Raw genomic sequence first — 18,272 nt, 5'->3', positions numbered from 1 at the left:
ACTCGAAAATTAACGCCTGCAGTACAAATATCACATCCGAAATAGGAAGAGAAACCCTAGTCTGACGCTCTCACTCCCCACTCTCCAGTCCCAGCTCCTCCTCACTCCCGGTTCCCCAACCCAGTAGAGGGCCCACGACCGAGGGCCGCAATGGCCGGCTGCAGCAGCACCCGCCGCCGCTGCCGGCCCTCCTCGCCGTCGTCGGCACGGACGCATCCGCTGGAAGACGACGACCTGCTCCACGAGATCTTCCTCCGCCTCCCCCCGCAGCCGCCCCACCGCCTGCGCGCATCCCTCGTGTCCAAGCGCTGGCGGCGCCTCGCCACCGACCCCAAGTTCCTCCGTCGACTCTGCATCCACCACCGGAAGCCCCCTCTCCTCGGCGGCTTCTCGTATCAAGCCGGAGAACTCTCCTTCAGATCCACTCTTGACCCGCCCTACCGCATCCCTCCCGAGCGCTTCTCGCTGCAACCCAGCGGGCGCTTCTCCCTGCAACCCCGCGGCCGCCAGATATGGGTGTGCCTCGACTGCCGCCACGGACGCCTACTCTTCGACGACCGGAGCCAGAGTCGGGTCATTGTGTGGGACCCTGTCACTGACAACCTCCGCGTCGTACCCTATCCGCAGCAGTTTCACGACCACGGGATTACGCAAATCCACACTGGGACGGTGCTCTGCGCCGCCGGAGACCAGGGCCACGTGCATGGCGCCTGCCACTCGAGCCCTTTCAAAGTGGTCGCGCTGAGCTGCTGCGAACATGCTGATGAAGCCACCGCCAAAGTCGCCTTCGCAAGTGTTTACTCCTCCGAGACTGGCATATGGAGCCATCTCATCTCAACAACGCTTCCTGGCACTAGTATTTTTTTCTTGAGTGGGCGCAGCACGTTTATTGGCAACACCCTTTACTGTCTGCTTATAATGAGCCCTATAGACAACACCTGCATCCTTGAGTTTGATTTGGATGCACAAAGGCTAGATGTGATCAAGAGGCCTCCTGGTGCTCCTCGCCAGGACAATGTTCTGATCATCCAGGCAGAGGATGGCGGTCTTGGCTTCGCTGCTTTGATCACCCCCATCTATCACCCCTGCTTGCAAATGTGGGACAGGCAGGTCGATTCTCGTGGAGTTGCCACATGGGTGTTGCGGAAGACTCTTGAACTGCACAAGATTCTTGGATTGGAGTCTTGGATTGGCATGCACAAAGCATTTATAATGCACTATTTGCAAGATGTTCAGGCAATCTTTTTGCGGGTGGAGTCATCTGTCTACATGCTTCAGCTTGAATCAATGCAATCTAAGGAACTTTTCAAAAGCAACAATATGTCCCGCTATCATCCTTTCGCAAGCTTCTATGCTGAAGGTAACTTTTGGAATGACATTACCAAAATTCTATATCCATGTTGTTGTCCCTGTTACTGTTAGCGACTTGAGCATTAGCTCTCTACAGAACTCCATGCTAGTTTACTATTGTTCTTCTATGCTGATACAGTACATATCGAAGGGCTTTTTTTTTCGAAGGGCGCTGATACAGTACATATCTCAGCCACCTATATAACAGGAGGACATCGATAACAAAGAAACTACAAAGTACTTAGACTCAGGTTTTTGTGTCAAAATGGGAACTAAATTGCCACACTTGGGGAAATGAATGTAGCAAGACATTGTTACTGAATTTGGGGAGCTTTCCAATAGTTATATGTGGCTGGAGACTCAGCTGACTATATGCCTTATAATGAATCCACTTTTTTACACATTTCCAGTTTTTAGACCAGTGAGGTTAATGAGATTTCCACATGCTTATGCATGTTTTGGTCTTAGAAATTGGCCAGCGTAGATCTGAGTTTCTAAGGCAGGAAACAATGCATCTTACAGTAGATGAAATAATATATCTTCTGTTAATTTTGTTCGACATTTTTGTTGTTGGCCGGGCGCCCCAATTTTTTATTTTATATGTTCGATTGATGTTCTGAATTTTTTGCCCCTGTACTTGTGTACATAATGGGGAATTTTCAGCAAGTAATACATACTTTTGTCCTTACCTAAGTAATTTTATGGTACATTGGTAGTGTCTATGTAGGCTATGTTACTGGTCTTATAGCATGGTCTAAGTTCTAAATTGACCGCAGACACACTGAAACTTAGGTTTGAAACCATCTGAGGGAAGCCACGCCATAGGCTAAATATCATGGTCAAATTGGCCTTTTCAGGATTTGGCACCGGCGGCACACACCATGAGATCATTGTCATTCTAAATTTTGTGGAATTGTAGCAAGTGGCTGCTTGGTGCTATCTTTGGCCAAGCAATAAACATTGTTGTGTGAAGAACGAAATTCAGTTATCTGTCGTTGCATGTAGGGATGATATATTTAATATTTTATTTTTTACAATGTGGGTCCTGCTTTTGAAGTGGCATTCACCACATTGGAGGGAGATATCAAATTTGGCACGTGTGAAAAATTGTGATGACTTAATAAATTTGGTGTTTTATACTAGTACCGTGCTGCTTTTATATATCGAAGTTGTAACTTGACTAGCACATTGCAACTTAAAATTAGCTACGTGTTTGCTGTAAAGAATCTGATGCTAAGATTGTTTTGTATTTCTGGTAGATCGTGTGTTAATATTTAGGTTCTTCTTTCGTGGTCAGTTCTCATTCTGTAATTATATTATATTTTAGCCAGTAATGCTGAAATGATATGTCTTCAAAATATCTTCAATGTTTTGCAAGTCTGAAGTTAACACTCTCGATGTAACTGATGAGATGGTTTTGCCCTTTGCACACAGGTATCTTGGAGTAGTTTGAAGCAGAGGTAGCTTACTGGTATACTGCAGTATGGAATGCCGACTCTTGTGGAGTGACTATGGCCATGTACTGTAGTTGTCAACTTACTTGAGCTGTAGAACCTATAATGCTGTGGTGTTATTTTCAGCTATCCTATATGTAATCGTCAACTGAAGTATGAACTGGTTGCTTGGATCTGTTCGGCAGTGTTGAGTATTAGTTTTTCTAGTTGAATTAGCATCTGTCCCAGTTTGACGCCCAAGTATGGTTTGAGCTTTGTTCATATTGGAACATGTTCATTTTGCAGTTATGTAGAGCGAAGACACACCGTTTCTATTATTGCATCAGGCTGCCATGGTTGGCAATAAGCCCTTTGGCAAACATCAGCCGGCTTGGTTTTTTCTAGCCATTCTCTGTGCAGCCTGCTGGTGAGCCATGGCGGCCACCAGCTGAGATCCTCGACTCTACCGTCATAAAGGTCAAGTTCTTACCTTGACCAGGATAGTTGGGACTTGTGGTGTTTACTGTACAAGTTGGATTGTATCATTAGCTTATAATATACTGCAAAAACCACTCGTAAGACTTTCTTGTCAGTGTAAACAGGAGCTTTTTACTATACAAGTTGGATTGTATCATTAGCTTATAAATCCTGAAGATAGCTAAGGATTTTAACTAAGCTATCTACCTATCATGATCGGAACCTGGAGTTATCCGAACAAACCATACGTTGGGGTAGAACAGCAAGAAAAAGCTCCTGTTTACACCGGCAAGAAATGAATTGGCTACATCTAGTGTTTGCTCTGACATGAACTGAAGTTTTTTTTATGCGAATGGGAATTAGAGCTGGGTGAGACACAACACAGGAAACTCCTAGCCATCTGAGCCAACAGTAGAATTAGAAATGCGAGAGTGTGTTCTTGAAATTATGATGAAGACACCAACATTACAGGCAAGTTCCAGGTCCAATGTCTTAAGGAGACTAGTTGACTTGAGATGCCTTGTAAACCGATTTCCCTTTGTCGCGTTCGATCGCGCGAGCGATCGATTCTTTCCTGCGAGACCGCTAGCTAATAACGTGTTCTTTGTCGCGACATGCGCACGCTAATCATACGCGTTCCCACTTACCGCTTGGCCTGGCCCAAATTTTAATTCTGCCCACCATGTGCCCACTTGGTCCAGCATTAAATGCATGCATGTGATCGGATGATTGCTCGTGAGGCTTCCCTTTCTTCTTTCTTTACTATTTTCCATTTCCCTGCTGTTACGTAGCATTAGTACTCCTGCTGATTTCCTTTTTTTTTTGCAGTTCCCTTTGTTGGTAGTTGTAAAAATAAAATAGGGAAACGGGGACAACGTGATGGATTTTTTTTTTTTGCAATTCCCTTTTATTAATTCCCTTTATTTTTTTTGTTTTCATTACTCTGTATCAAAATTTATATTAGTTGGACTATTTTTTTGCAATTCCCTTTATGTTGTTATTTCGTACGGTAATTCATATTTAATGGGGTCATTTTGCAATTCCCTTTTTCGGGCCAGTGGTATTTAAGGGGGAAAATAACGGGTGGGAAGATCCACTTGCAACTCAAATGAACTACCACTTGCTACTCAAATTAAGTACTATTTTAAGTTGTAAGCTAACAAAAGTTGCTAAAAAATTTCTAAATGAAATTTAGTTTTTAGGGTTGCTAGGTATTTATATTTACCGTTGATAAATAACGAGGCAATCGGGTTGATAACTTGTAAACAAAAAAAGAGTCGCTACATATTTTAAATTAAATTAAATTTTTAGGGTTGATATTTATTTATATTTACCATTGATAAATTGCGGCCCACCGGGTTGATAGCTTGTAAACTAAAAGAGAGTCGCTAAAATATTCTAAATGAAATACTTTTTAGGGTTATTATTTATTTTATATTTACAGTTGATAAATAACGAGGCACCAGGTTGATAGCTTGTAAAATAAAAAAATATTCGCTATAATATTCTAAATGGAATACTTTTTAGGGTTGGTAGTTATTTATAATTACCATTAATAAATAACGGAGCACCGGGTTGATAACTTGTAAACTAAAAAGAGTCGCCAAAATATTCGAAATGAAGCTAGAATTTTAGGATTGGTAGTTATTTATATTTACTCGTTGATAAATAACAGGACACCGGGTTGATAGCTTCTAAACTAAAAAAATCGCTAAAACGTTTAAAATAAAATTAACTTTGGGGTCGATAATTTTATACATTTACCGTTGATCACTCAAGTACGGAGGGTTGATTATTCAAACAGAGAGGATTGATAACTTTTAGCCCAAAAAAAGTTTCTCGAAACATATCAACATGGGTGCTAGTTTTGAAGATCTCGTCGTGATGGATTTATTGGTGAAAGCGAATCTTAATTTGGAGTTGTCGTTTGAAAGTTAAAGCGTTTTAAATTTTCAAATTTGGAAAAGATTCCACTGACATCAGCAGATTCGTTTATTTCATGTACGTATGCATGTAACTTTTTCTCAATAGCCTCCTTCGAGTTGATAATTTTATACATTTACCGTTGATCACTCTAAGTACGGAGGGGTTGATTATTCAGATAGAAGAGGGTTGATAACTTTTAGCCCGAAAAAAAGTTTCTCGAAACATATCAACATGTGTGCTAGTTTTGAAGATCTCATCGAGACGGATTTATTGGTGAAAGCGAATCTTAATTTGGAGTTGTCGTTTGAAAGTTAAAACGTTTTGAATTTACAAATTTGGAAAAGATTTCGTCGACATCAAGCAAATTCGTCTATTTGTGTATGCATGCGAACTTTCCCTCAATAGCTCGCACTAGGGTTGATAATTTTATACATTTACCGTTGATCACTCAAGTACGGAGGGTTGATTATTCAGATAGAGAGGGTTGATAACTTTTAGCCCAAAAAAAAGTTTCTCGAAACATATCAACATGGGTGCTAGTTTTGAAGATCTCGTCGAGACCGACGCATAGGTGAAAACAGATCTTAATTTGGAGTTGTCGTTTGTGAGATAAAACGTTTTGAATTTTCAAATTTGGAAAAGATTTCACCGACATCAGCTAGATTCGTCTATTTTGTGCATGTACGTAACTTTCCTCAATAACTCGCACTATGTTGATAATTTTATATATTCACCGTTGATCACTCAAGTACGGAGGGTTCGATTATTCAAGATAGAGAGAGTTGATAACTTTTAATTCAAAAAAAGTTTGTCGAAACATATAAACATGGGTGCTAGTTTTGAAGATCTCGACGAGACCGACTCATCGGTGAAAACAGATCTTAAATCGGAGTTATCGCTTGTGAGATAAAATGTTTTGAATTTTCAAATTGAGAAAGATTCTCGCTTTACGTCATCGATTTGTTCCCTTCTACATGCATGCAGAACTTTCCTGAAATAGGATATACTACAGTCCAAAACATTCCTAAAATGGAAAAAAAGTTATGTCCTAAACCGATCGCTCAATTTGCTTTGAGCAAACGATCGCTAGCTAGGGTAGCCCCTTGTAAACATTTTAAGGTATCGCAATCCAAACGGTAGACGCAAGCTGGAACATTTTGTAGGCTTCATGGAAGAGAAAACAATGTGCCACCAGCATTCATCTGAACCCACAAGTAACAGCTATGTCAGATAGGGATCCAACCAAATTGCGGCAACAAATGTCTATCAGATCAATCGGTAATCCCAGACTTACGGACAAACTGGGTTACGGAAATCTTATCAATCGAACAAATCCACGGTAGGAACTGAACTGGCAAACTGCCTGTATGACAGCCTGAAGCAAAATCTCAATTCTACAAGTGCATCTGCAACATTATCCCGACATAGAGATTTTTCTTTTTTTGAGATTGGGCAGAGAGAAATTTTCATTTATCGAATTTCAGTAAAATCCAAGTTAAAAAATCCAAATGACCATTCCCCAGTGCAGTGCGTAAAGAGAGAGAAACTCCAAATCCTGTCCCCAGTTCCCTTTCCAATAGCCAGCGACGACATGAGCCGCCGCCGCCGACCCTCGTTGCCGTCGCCGGAACTGGCGCATCCGCTGGGCGACGACGACCTCCTCCACGACCTCCTCCTCCGCCTCCCCCCGCAGCCGCCCTACCTAGTACCTCCTGCGCGCCTCCCTCGTCTCCAAGCGCTGGCGACGACTCGGCACCGACCGTCGCTTCCGGATCCACCACCGGAAGCCTCCCCTTCTCGGCGTCTTCTCATGTAGCAGAGGCTACATTTCGTTCAGATCCACTCTGGACCCGCCCTACCGCATTCCGCCCGAGCGCTTCTCCTGGCCATTCCACCGCTGGTTGGGATGGACGTGCCTCGACTACCGACACGGACGCGTGCTATTCGACGACTGGAGCCAGAGTCGGTTCGTCGTGTGGAACCCCATCATCACTCACGACTTCCACATTGTGTTTGATACGCCGCGATTCCACGGCCCTGGCGAAGTGGTCATCCACCGTGGGGCGGTGCTCTGCGCTGACAGCGACCAAGGCCACGCGCATGGCGCATGCCACTCCAGCCCTTTCAAAGTGGTCGTGCTGGGCATCTACGAGCACTATGACGATGCCAATGGCGAAGAAGAAGCCACAGCATTCGCAAGTGTTTACTCTTCGGAAACCTGCACCTGGTGTGATCTCCTCTGGACAGCGCTTCCGCACAGGGGTATTTGTTTTTCTGAATCCAGCACACTTGTCGGTAACACCCTTCACTGGATGAGCAGCAATGATATACTTGAGTTTGATCTGGACACGGAGAAGCTAGCTATGGTCATGAGGCCTCCTTTTGTTGGTTACAGTTCTCGGATCATCCAGGCAGTGGATGGTGGTGTTGGCTTCGCTGCTTTGTCGTGCGCCCCCTACCACCAGCCCCGCTTCCAAATCTGGGAGAGGAAAACCGATCCCTATGGTGTTGCCGCATTGGTGTTGCGGAATTCTGTTCAACTGCAGAAGATTCTTGGATTGGGATTTAGGATAGACAGGGAGATTTCATATATAGTGGGCTATGCTGAGGATGTTCGTGCAATTGTTTTGTAGGTGCACTCATCTGTCTATATGGTCCAGCTTGGTTCAATGCAGTCTCAGAAACTTTTCGAAGACCATCTGTGTACCGACGTTCATCCTTTAACAAGTTTTTATACTGAAGGTAAGTGCTTGCTCATCTTAACATTGAAGAACTCCCGAATCTAGTTCTTTTTTTTTATACATGGTTGCTGGAATAACTTTATTGTACTTCTGAAGTGTTCACTATCATCTTGACATTTCCTTATAGCTGTGTTTTCTTTTATGTTTTTATGTTATCATTGAACTCTGGGTGTTTTATGAAACCACCTTGGTAGTGTACTATTGTTCAGCTCCACACAGTTAAGCACACATATTTTCCGCACAAGCCACAGACAAGGTGGAAATTCGCAACAAACAAACTGCAAAGTAGACTTGCACTGGAGACCATGATAAGTGAGCAATTTAGTCAACACATTTAGGGGATTAAATACAGTTCTATTCGTCAGTTGGTACTTGTCTCTGAGACAATTTTTATCACTGCTGATCTCGCAATTAATCGTAAACATATAATATATATCGTTCCTTAAAATTAGTAGTACTATTCTGTTTTTTAATTTTTTTTCAAGAGTTGTCTTACAAGAAACGACAGCTTATAGGAGATGGAGTAACATTTCTGCAGTTGGCCATTCTTATGGTGTTTCTGTTGTTAGCTGGGTGCTGCTTTTGTATTTTTCAATTATCTCTGATGTTCTGATTGTGTTATGCTCTACAATGTAGAGTCTACATGTATTCAAAACTAGTAGAGTAATATAGTAGGATACCATTCCTTTATGTACTAGCTGATGACACATCACAGAAGAAAGATTTACATATAAATACACACCAGCAATATTGATTTTCGTATTAACATGAATTTCGTGGTTGCCGAGGCCTATGGATATAAAACCATGATGCCTACAGATACAAGAAAAGTTTGTTGTTGTTCTCTTCCTGTACGTGTACATTATCCAATGGTACTGATATTATAGCATGACTGCATGAGCTGCCTTGAAGTTTGAAGTAGACAACAGTCACACTGAAAAGTTATGTTAAAGGATCTGGTGTTTCAAACTGGCAACTTGATTGGCACATTGAAGCTTAAAACTAGTTACATGTTTTGGTCTGTTGTTCCATATCATTTTTTATTTCAGGTTATTAGTGTGTTCATATTGATCTCCCTCTTGGCGCCTTTTTATCACTTTCTGATTCTATTTTACCTAGTAGTGTTTGATCTGGCTAAAAATATCTAGCCACAAGTTCCCTTGTTGTGAAATTAATACCTTTGAATGAACTGATGTACGGAATTGTGCACATGTATATCTGTAGCAGTTCGAAGCAGAAGTAGCTAAGCATTGGATGATGTCCCTGGAATGCGACTCAGTGTCGATTACGACCATGGCTAGCCGTTCGAAGCAGAAGTAGCTAATCAATGGGGATGATGTCCGTGGGATGCACTCTTGTCAATTACAACTACGACTACATCTATTGACTAATGTCTTGCAGAAATCATCTACTTCCATATAGCTAATAGTATGTAATTGTCAACTGAACTCTAAGATTAGTTTGCCAGTGTTGACCTTCTTAATCGATCAAAATCTACCTCCAGTTTGAATTATTGCTGACGTCAAATTTTGGTTGCCCTCTAATATATTTTACCGAGTGTGTTGCCAATGCTGTGCCATGCCGGGTTGCATGCGTCCGTGTTCCACACCACACCTATTTTCAAAGGCCAAACAATATAGGTAGATTGAAGAATTTTGTGCTGTACAATTTTCCGGCAAAAGAAGATGAAAAACACATGCACAGGAGATGGAACGGAGATTTGTATCTGTATGCTATATTCACAACATTTTCGACAAAAAGAAGACGCCCTTTCTGATTTACACCCAAAATTTGCATTCCCCATTACACTTACAGACTGAGCAGCGTCTGTCGACTGTCATCTATCTGGCAGCCGAGAGCTGCTGCGCCGACACACATGATTGCTGTGACAAGCTGATGCTGGCGCCGTCGCCGGTCGTGAGGTGGGAGGCCTTCCACTTGCCGCCGCCGATGCCTCGGCCGTACATCCTGAGGTAGGCCAGCTGCTCTGGTCTGGGCTCGCGCACCTCCATGCTGCCGTCGAGCATGGCGGCCACGGCCGTCATTGGCGGCCGCAGCGACGCGTCCTCATGGAGGCAGCAGAGCGCCACCCGCACCACCCTCGCCACCTCCGCCGCGTTCGCTCTCCCCTCCAGCCTCGGGTCCACAAGCTCCTCGTACCGCCGACCCCCTTCCTCGTGCACCTCCAGCGCCACCGCCGGGAAGTAGCTGCCGCCGCGGCCGTCCGATGAGGTGCTGCCAGACACGGAGGCGACGCTGCCGGTGGCGGTGTCCTCCTCGTCTTGGTGCACTAGCTTGGAGTTCTTGGTACCGCGCAGGATCTCGAGCAGCACCATGCCGAAGCTGTAGACATCGGCCTTGTCAGAGACGGGCGCGTCGGTGAGCCACTCCGGCGCCAGGTAGCCCCTGGTGCCCCGCATCGTCGTGAACAGCCCCGACTGCTCCGGGCTCAGCAGCTTCGCCAGCCCGAAGTCGGCGATCTTCACGCCGCCGCGGTCGTCCAGCAGTATGTTCTCCGGCTTCACGTCGCAGTGCAGGATCTTCCGATCGCAGCCGGCGTGCAGGTACGCCAGCCCGCGAGCCGCGCCCACGCACACCCCCACCCGCTCCGGCCATTCCAACAGCGTCTTCTTCTTGCTGGCAGACGCGCCAGCGTCGCCACCGCCGAAGCGGGAAAGGAAGAGGGACTGGTCCAGGGAGCCGCGGGACATGTACTCGTACACGAGCATCAGCTGCCGGGACTGGTCGGCGCAGAAGCCCCGCAGCTTCACCAGGTTCACGTGGTGGACGTTGCCGATCACGGCGATCTCCGTCAGGAACTCGCGGCGCCCCTGCGTGCCCAGGTTGTTCATCCGCTTCACGGCCACCGTTGTCCGGTCGGGGAGCTCGCCGCGGTACACGGACCCGAACCCGCCGGAGCCGATCTGCGACCTGAACCCGCTGGTCGCCGTTTCCAAGTCGGCGAACGTGAAGCGGGCAGGCAGCCCGGGGATGAGGACCGCGTCGTCGTCATCGTCATGATGGTTCTCGTTGTCATCCCCATTCTCCGACGGGACGTTGGACGACGCCCTAGACGACGACAACGACATCATCTGAATCATGAACCAGCTGCGGCCGTGTCCGCTATGCTTCGTCTTCCTCTTATTCTTTTTGCCACCGCCGTCAGGGCGGTTCTTGAGCCACCGCGCGGCCAGCACGTAGAGCAGGAAGGTGATTACCACCACCGCCATGGTGGGCAGCACGATGCCGAACGCGATCGTTATGGGGCTCAGCGTGGACGAGCCACTGCCGTGGCCGCGCGACGGCAGCGGGAGCGTCTTGACGAAGCCAGCCTCGTCGCTGTTTGTGCTGGCGCGGAAGACGGAGCCGATCTGATCGTGCAGGAGGTAGCACGATTTGGAGGAGTTCTTGTAGAGGAAGCCGAGGCAGGAGCAGTTGGCCGAGCACAGGTCGCGGCACGCCGGGAGCGCGTCTCCGGCCGTCGTGGCAACCGCGAAATTGCTGCCGGAGTAGGCGATCCCGTGACCCAAACTCATGTAGGCGTAAGCCGCTTCTGTTGCTGCCGAAGACGACGACGCGTTGCAGTTCTGTGCTGGGACGGGGAGCGTGGAGCCATCGGCCGGCGAGCATCCGCCCGAGTTGCGCGTGCTGAAGTCGTCGGGGCACGTGCAGGAGGAAGTGTTGTTTCCGAGCGTGCAGAGGCCGAGGGAGCCGCACTGCAGCGGGAGGTCGCAGTCGCTCGCCGGAGCATTCCAGACGGCGGGGAGCGTGGCCCGCCCCGCCGTGGGTGTGTAGGCCATGCTCAGCGCGCGCAGGCGGCCAGAGGAATCCAGCTTGAGGAACTTGTGAGAGGCGGAGGGGTCGGTGAAGAGAAGCGTGAAGACGGTGTCGATGGCGTTGTCGGCGAGGAGGTAGATACCGGAGGCGTTGACCTTCATGGAGTGGACGGTCTGGTTGGATTGCTTGACGGAGGCGGCGTCGGAGGAGAGCGCCCAGTACGTGACGAAACCACCACCGGACTCGGAGGTTTGCCACTGGAGAAGCGCGTCGTTGGTGGTGAGGATGAGGCGGTAGGCGCCGGGGGAGAGGTTGCTGTCGGAGACGGTGGCGGTGAGGGGCACGCCGACGGGGAGCGTCTGGCCCTGGAGCAGGGTGTCGGTTGGGGCGTCGAAGGAGGACCAGAGCGTGGCGTTATCGGCGTCGAGGAGGGCAAGCTGACCGGTGTCGAGGAGGCGGAGCGCGGCGACGGGAGCGGCGAGGTCGGCAGGAGTTGACCAGGACGGCGGGCCTGATTGGTCAGCCGGGTCGGAGATGGCGAGGCCAGAGGCGGTGAGGGAGAGGACGGTGGTGGAGACGGAGGGGGCGGTCCAGACGGGGATGCGGGAGGCGTCGTGGAGGACGGAGAAGACGAAGCGGGACTGGTGGGCGTCGGAAGAGTCGGTGTCGTCGGCGCTGTAGACGGCAGCGGAGAAAGTGGCGTTGGGGGAGCGGAGGAAGACGCCGTTGGTGTCGGTGGCTTCGAAGTAGGTGAGGTCGTAGGGAGGGTACAGGTACTCCACCGGCACCGTGCGCGCCGCCGCCTTCCACCTTGACCCGCCATGGCCGAGGACGAGGAGCAAGGTGGTGCACAGGAGGAGAAGAGGGGACGCCATTGACAAAGCTGGCGCCGCCGCCTTGTTTGGAGTAGCTAGCAGGAGTCCACCGCAGCCGCGTCGCCGGCTGCGTAGGAAGGAGGAAGAAGCAGCGGCATGGCCTCCACGATGGAGATGGAGAGAGTCGTTGACCCTGGAGTGACAGGAGCCCCCCGTTCAATGGACAACGAATTTTATGGGGGGAAACTGAGTGTGTAATGCATTTTTATATTCGAAGAAAGAACGATTGGTCCTGCTTTGCTCATTTGTACAGTAGTATATTCTACAGAGAAAATTGCATGTTGTACTGCAACATCTCAAATGAGAGAATTTTTCCGTATGACGTAGCTCATGTGCTACATTATCTGCTTCCCTGTTAACATGTTCATAGGTGTGCGATGGTACCATTAGTCAGTTGTCTCTGGATCCCTAGGGGTTAATTATTGATCCCATCCTCATGGGCGCCTGTATCATCATCTAACTTAACTTTGAGTTTCTTAACGTGTGGAGAAAATCACATGGGGGCCGACGTGTTAGGCACTCCAGGGTCAGTTTGGTTAATAGCAAGTTGTTTCCGCACGCGCGAAGAAGAATTCGACCCGTTTGACTAGTACCGTTTTTCTGCACTGCACGAGTTTTAAAGGAGCCTAAATGTTGATTCACCATACACACTCGATTCAAGCGTTGTTGCGTGTGTAGGCTTTAGCGAGCGCAACATACCCTCTACTTTGCATGCGTTGGAAAGTGCAGGAGACGGGACGTTCCACGTTAACTTCCCACTCCACTTCTCTCACCGCCTAAAAACCTCTCTTACCTCCTCTGCACCTCTGCGTAGCATGGTCGGCATTCCTCCGTCGCGGGCATGGGTGATACAAGGGCGACTCCAACTGCAGCCTCATCGGAGGTCGGGACCTCGAATGCAGCCGCGGGGAAGGCATCGGTGTTCGTTGGGCCAACCCCTGCCGAGCTGGCGCCACCCCCATCCCTGCCGCGATCGCTTTTGTCCACGACTCTGGGAGCTTCAGAGCACGATCTAGGGTCATCATCGGCAGCTATGACACCGGATTTATCCGCTGTAAGTCCTCGATCTTTTAGATTCGATATGTGGTTAGGGTTTTTAGGGAGGATAGCTGCAGAAAATTTTGCCTCTCCGGTGTCCGTACGACCTTCTAATTGCTTGTTTCCATCTATATATAGTTGATCCACAGTAGAATCGCACGGATATGGTTTGATTTGAGTCCAATTCGACTTTCCCCAATTTGGGATCCTACTTTTTGCGCATGTTACGGCGTTGCCTGCCCCAGTTGGGATTTGTAATTTCTTCAGCCTTACCATGTCCTTGTCAAGCAAAGCATGATCATAGCAGGATATGCAAGATCTAGCCATTGCAAAGCTTCGCCAAGTTGTGCAATCACGTCATCATGCACCACATTGCAAAGCTCTGCAACGCCATGGACATGAACTGCATTCGTTCTTTTGAGTGTGCTCTCACTTGTCTATCCATCTGTTGACAAGGTCTTCAAGTTGGAGTGCGACGCGGTGGGAAGGGGTTGCCATCCTCTACCCGGCTACTAGGACAAGTTGTTTCTCAATCGCTGGACTAAGGCGATCAAGCCGGTGGTGCCATGAAGGGTCGAGGTTGTTGCACAGCCACCGCCAGCGGTGGGAAAAAGGCTGAAGCTTGGCCACCTTCCTAGGGTCCTCATCCCCCACCGTTGCTACGTCCAGCTGGACGTGAACGGCTTGCACATGCTCGTCGTTCCAGGATGGCTTGAGGGAGTGGGTCAAAATCCGTATGTCGCGCAGCGTGGCCATCTCAGCCTGTAGCTGGTGCAACGAGTTGGTACAGGTCGGATATCACGGCGGGCAGGTGGTGATGAGGAGGAACTGGTCGACGGTCATCTATAAGTAGGACCTGGATCGCGACGATGTGTTGGAGTTCAAGATCAAGCCATTCGTCTTGAAGATGAACATCTACGAGAGCAAATGCTCCAGCGCCAAGACCTACGTCCGCCCTGACCACGGCTAGCCCGTAGCCTCCTTGTTTATGTGTCCATATGTGTTTGTGTATCTATGTCCGTCCTAGTAGTAAGCGTGAGACAATGATGAACATGCGTGCTGATGTGGTTCATTTTGATCTAGGGTTATAAACTAGTAGCTCTAGAGGCTTTCGAAGCCTCAAATTGCTATTGATCAGGGTGTTCGTCCGAACGCCTAATTTCTGGACGCAGGTCTATATGTAACCTACTTACTAATCTAATGGTCCTTTCCAAATGCAGTGTGTTATATATGTTATGTCTGATCATAGCCGCTAGGGGGTAACACCACCAATTTTGTAGTGGTGACCATAAACCACTTTATAGCACATAACCGAACACCATTTTTTCCTCTAGCTACCAGATTTGTAAACGGTGCAGCCGAAAACTGCACCAAACACATTGTTGGGAACCAAACTATGTGTGTAAACAGTCACATCGTCGTTCCCGTTCTAGAGATGCTAGAGGCTGGCGTGCCAATTCTGTCACCATCTCCGTGTGTGCACGTGTGCCAGTCTTGTGTCCTGCCTGCACTCAATCTGGTGATGGTGGTCGCTGCTTGACAGATGCTCCACTTCGGCTACCCTGTCGCGACCGGGTCATGGGCTTCTCACACCGATGAGGAGGAGTTTGACCCGATGGCGCTACCAGCAGCTCCTCACTGGCCAGTGACCCTGTCGTGTTGGTCGAGGGGCTTGGCTCCTAGTCGCCAACGTCGGTTGCCTCGGGTGGCCTTGCCGAGGTGCCCCCAGCCGGTGATGCACTGCCAACCCGAGCTTCCTTTGGCTTGCTTCTTTGGGCTGCGACAAGGAGGATGACGATGAAGAGTTGGCTCCGCAGTCGTCGTTGGCCTCATCCAATGGTGTTTTTTCTGGCTCGGTTTGTGGCACCACTTGATGTGCGACAAGTTGAGGACCGTCCTCTATGCTGCTGATGGTGCTCTTGGAGACGACGATGATTGGGTACAAGTGGGTCAGGGCGGCCACCCCAGCCGCAAGTCATCGTCTTTGCTTCGGAAGAAGGCCTCGAGCGTTGTCTCGTCTTCAAGCGTTCGGCTAGGGGGAGATTCTTTTGGTGCCTCGAGTGTGACCACCAGGTCACCACATTCCATGAGCCCTTCAAAAGTTTCTGGACCGAAGGTAACTGCTTGATCATCTTAACATTGGGTGACTCCTAAATCCAATTGTTTTCATAGGAATAACTAGTGTACTTCTGAAGTGCTAACTACAAATTTGACATTATTTAATTAACTTATAGCCATATTGTCTTTTATGTTATCATTGAACTGTGGGTGCCTATGTTACATTATTGTTCATCTGCACAACACTTAAGTACACCTCTTTTCAGCATGAACCACACACAAGGTGGAAAATGACAACAAACAAACTACAAAGTAGACTTGACTTAGAGATGGTGCCAAATGAGCAGTTTGGCACATTTTGGGGAGTAAATACAATTCTATTTGGTCAGTCGGTAATTGTCTCTGAGAAATCACTGCTGATCTTGCTATTAACCATAAATCTAACTCAGCTATCGTACCTTAGGAAATATACGTAGTACTATTCTATTTCTATCTTTTGTTGATGAGTTGTCCTGCAAGTGTTTGCATGGGAGAGGTTTGAAATAGTTGTATGTGACAGAAAGTAGATGGCTGATCTTTTTTTCGATAAAGGAGCAGCGCCCCAGCCTCTGCATCAATAGATGCACACGGCTTTCTTTATTAAAACTCAAGTATCAGTTCATCATAAACCATCCTCACTTATTACAATCACTGAGAATCTAAATTCGAAACAGAAATAGCCAGGCAACATAAGGCTAATAGAAAGGCTATGCATTTGCTATTCTATTAAGATGTCGCCACCCAAGTAGCTCCGGAAATAGAAGTCCTGAGCAACCCGTAGCATCCGGTTGTATCCAATAACCATAGCCTCCCGCTGCTCCATAGGGAGGAGTAACGCCCATTGCTGAATTGAATGAGCAGCTCGCCGGATAACCTGCAAAAAATTAGTCCCACTTTGTTTGTTAAAGATCATATCATTTCTAGTGCTCCAAATAGCCCAACATAGAGCCGAAACACCTATCCGATTTTTTTGTTTATCCCCTTTCCTCACTCCATTAAGCCATCTACCAAACATATTAGTAGTATTAGCTGGCGGAGGAATATTGTAAGTAAGATACATCATACGCCATATAATCTGTGCAAACGGGCAATGAACAAATAAATGATTCACGGTTTCCATGGAATCACAAAAACAACATTTTTGACAACTGATACGTCCAATTTGCATCACTATTTTATATCATAATTTGCTGTTATTCATTGATATATTTCATATTGGGACACAATACTTATGTTATTTCATCTATTTTGCATGTTTCATGATTATTTGGAGATTGAGCACCGGAGCCGGGATTCCGCTGGAAAAAGCACCGTCGAGATGCAATATTTCGGAAGATCAACTCGTGGAAGGGAGTTTTACCAAAAATCCTATTTTTCCGGATGACGAAGGAAGCCGGAAGGGGAGTCGAGTGGACCCAAGGTGGGCCCACACCATAGGGCGGCGCGGCCCATGGCATGGCCGCGCCACCATGTGGTGTGGGGCCCCTCGGCCTCTTTCGCCTCCTTTTCTTCGCGAAACCCTTCGTCCCGAAGACCTAAGCCACGGAGGAATCCTCACGAAGGGTTACAGCCCGCCTCGCGGGGCGGAGAACACCGAGAGAGAAAAGAGCTCTCCGGCGGGCGAGAATCCGCCGGGGAAATTCCCTCCCGGAGGGGGAAATCGACGCCATCGTCACCGCCATCGAGCTGGACATCATCTCCATCACCATCATCATCATCTCCACCATCATCACCGCCATCTCCACCGCTGGACATCGTCACCGCTGTAGCAATTTGGGTTTGATCTTGATTGTTTGATAGGGGAAACTCTCCCGATACTCGATTTCTACTTGTTGTTGATGCTATTGAGTGAAACCATTGAACCAAGGTTTATGTTCAGATTGTTATTCATCATCATATCACCTCTGATCATGTTCCATATGATGTCTCGTGAGTAGTTCGTTTAGTTCTTGAGGACATGGGTGAAGTCTAAATGTTAGTAGTGAACTATGGTTGAGTAATATTCAATGTTATGATATTTAAGTTGTGGTGTTATTCTTCTAGTGGTGTCGTGTGAACGTCGACTACACAACACTTCACCATTTATGGGCCTAGGGGAATGCATCTTGTACTCGTTTGCCAATTGCGGGGTTGCCGGAGTGACATAAACCTAAACCCCCGTTGGTATATCGATGCAGGAGGGATCGCAGGATCTCAGAGTTTAAGGCTGGTGGTTAGATTTATCTTAATTACTTTCTTGTAGTTGCGGATGCTTGCAAGGGGTATAATCACAAGTATGTATTAGTCCTAGGAAGGGCGGTACATTAGCATAGGTTCACCCACACAACACTTATCAAAACAATGAAGATTAATCAACTGTATGTAGCGAAAGCACTAGACTAAAATCCCGTGTGTCCTCGAGAACGTTTGGTCATTATAAGTAAACAAACCGGCTTGTCCTTTGTGCTAAAAAGGATTGGGCCACTCGCTGCAATTATTTCTCTCGCGTTTTACTTACTCGTACTTTATTCATCTGTTACATCAAAACCCCCTGAATAATACTTGTCTGTGAGCATTTA

The 18,272-nt window shown here is 47.7% G+C and overlaps 2 protein-coding genes and 1 pseudogene across 2 annotated transcripts; 2 read left to right on the top strand and 1 right to left on the bottom strand.

The window, feature by feature from the left end:
* The first annotated feature begins 150 nt into the window (after nt 1–150).
* LOC124662757 lies at nt 151–3,286 on the top strand. Its single transcript, XM_047200558.1, has 2 exons — nt 151–1,360; nt 2,785–3,286. The coding sequence occupies exons 1-2, from the start codon at nt 151–153 to the stop codon at nt 2,796–2,798; spliced, it is 1,224 nt and encodes a 407-aa protein (XP_047056514.1). The 3' UTR covers nt 2,799–3,286.
* A 3,491-nt stretch (nt 3,287–6,777) lies between these two features.
* On the top strand, nt 6,778–7,819 carry LOC124662756 (annotated as a pseudogene).
* A 1,788-nt stretch (nt 7,820–9,607) lies between these two features.
* On the bottom strand, nt 9,608–12,579 carry LOC124662755 (G-type lectin S-receptor-like serine/threonine-protein kinase At5g35370). The gene has a single exon (XM_047200557.1). The coding sequence runs from the start codon at nt 12,577–12,579 to the stop codon at nt 9,769–9,771; it is 2,811 nt and encodes a 936-aa protein (XP_047056513.1). The 3' UTR covers nt 9,608–9,768.
* Between the last annotated feature and the right edge of the window lie 5,693 nt (nt 12,580–18,272).

Source organism: Lolium rigidum, chromosome 6, assembly GCF_022539505.1.
Source record: "Lolium rigidum isolate FL_2022 chromosome 6, APGP_CSIRO_Lrig_0.1, whole genome shotgun sequence".
Taxonomy (NCBI): Eukaryota; Viridiplantae; Streptophyta; class Magnoliopsida; order Poales; family Poaceae; genus Lolium; species Lolium rigidum.
This window is presented reverse-complemented; position numbering and strand designations above follow the sequence as displayed.

Excerpts from the sequence above, each read along its gene's own strand:
- LOC124662757 (XM_047200558.1), top strand. The coding sequence starts at position 151 with ATGGCCGGCTGCAGCAGCACCCGCCGCCGCTGCCGGCCCTCCTCGCCG.
- LOC124662755 (XM_047200557.1), bottom strand. The coding sequence starts at position 12,579 with ATGGCGTCCCCTCTTCTCCTCCTGTGCACCACCTTGCTCCTCGTCCTC.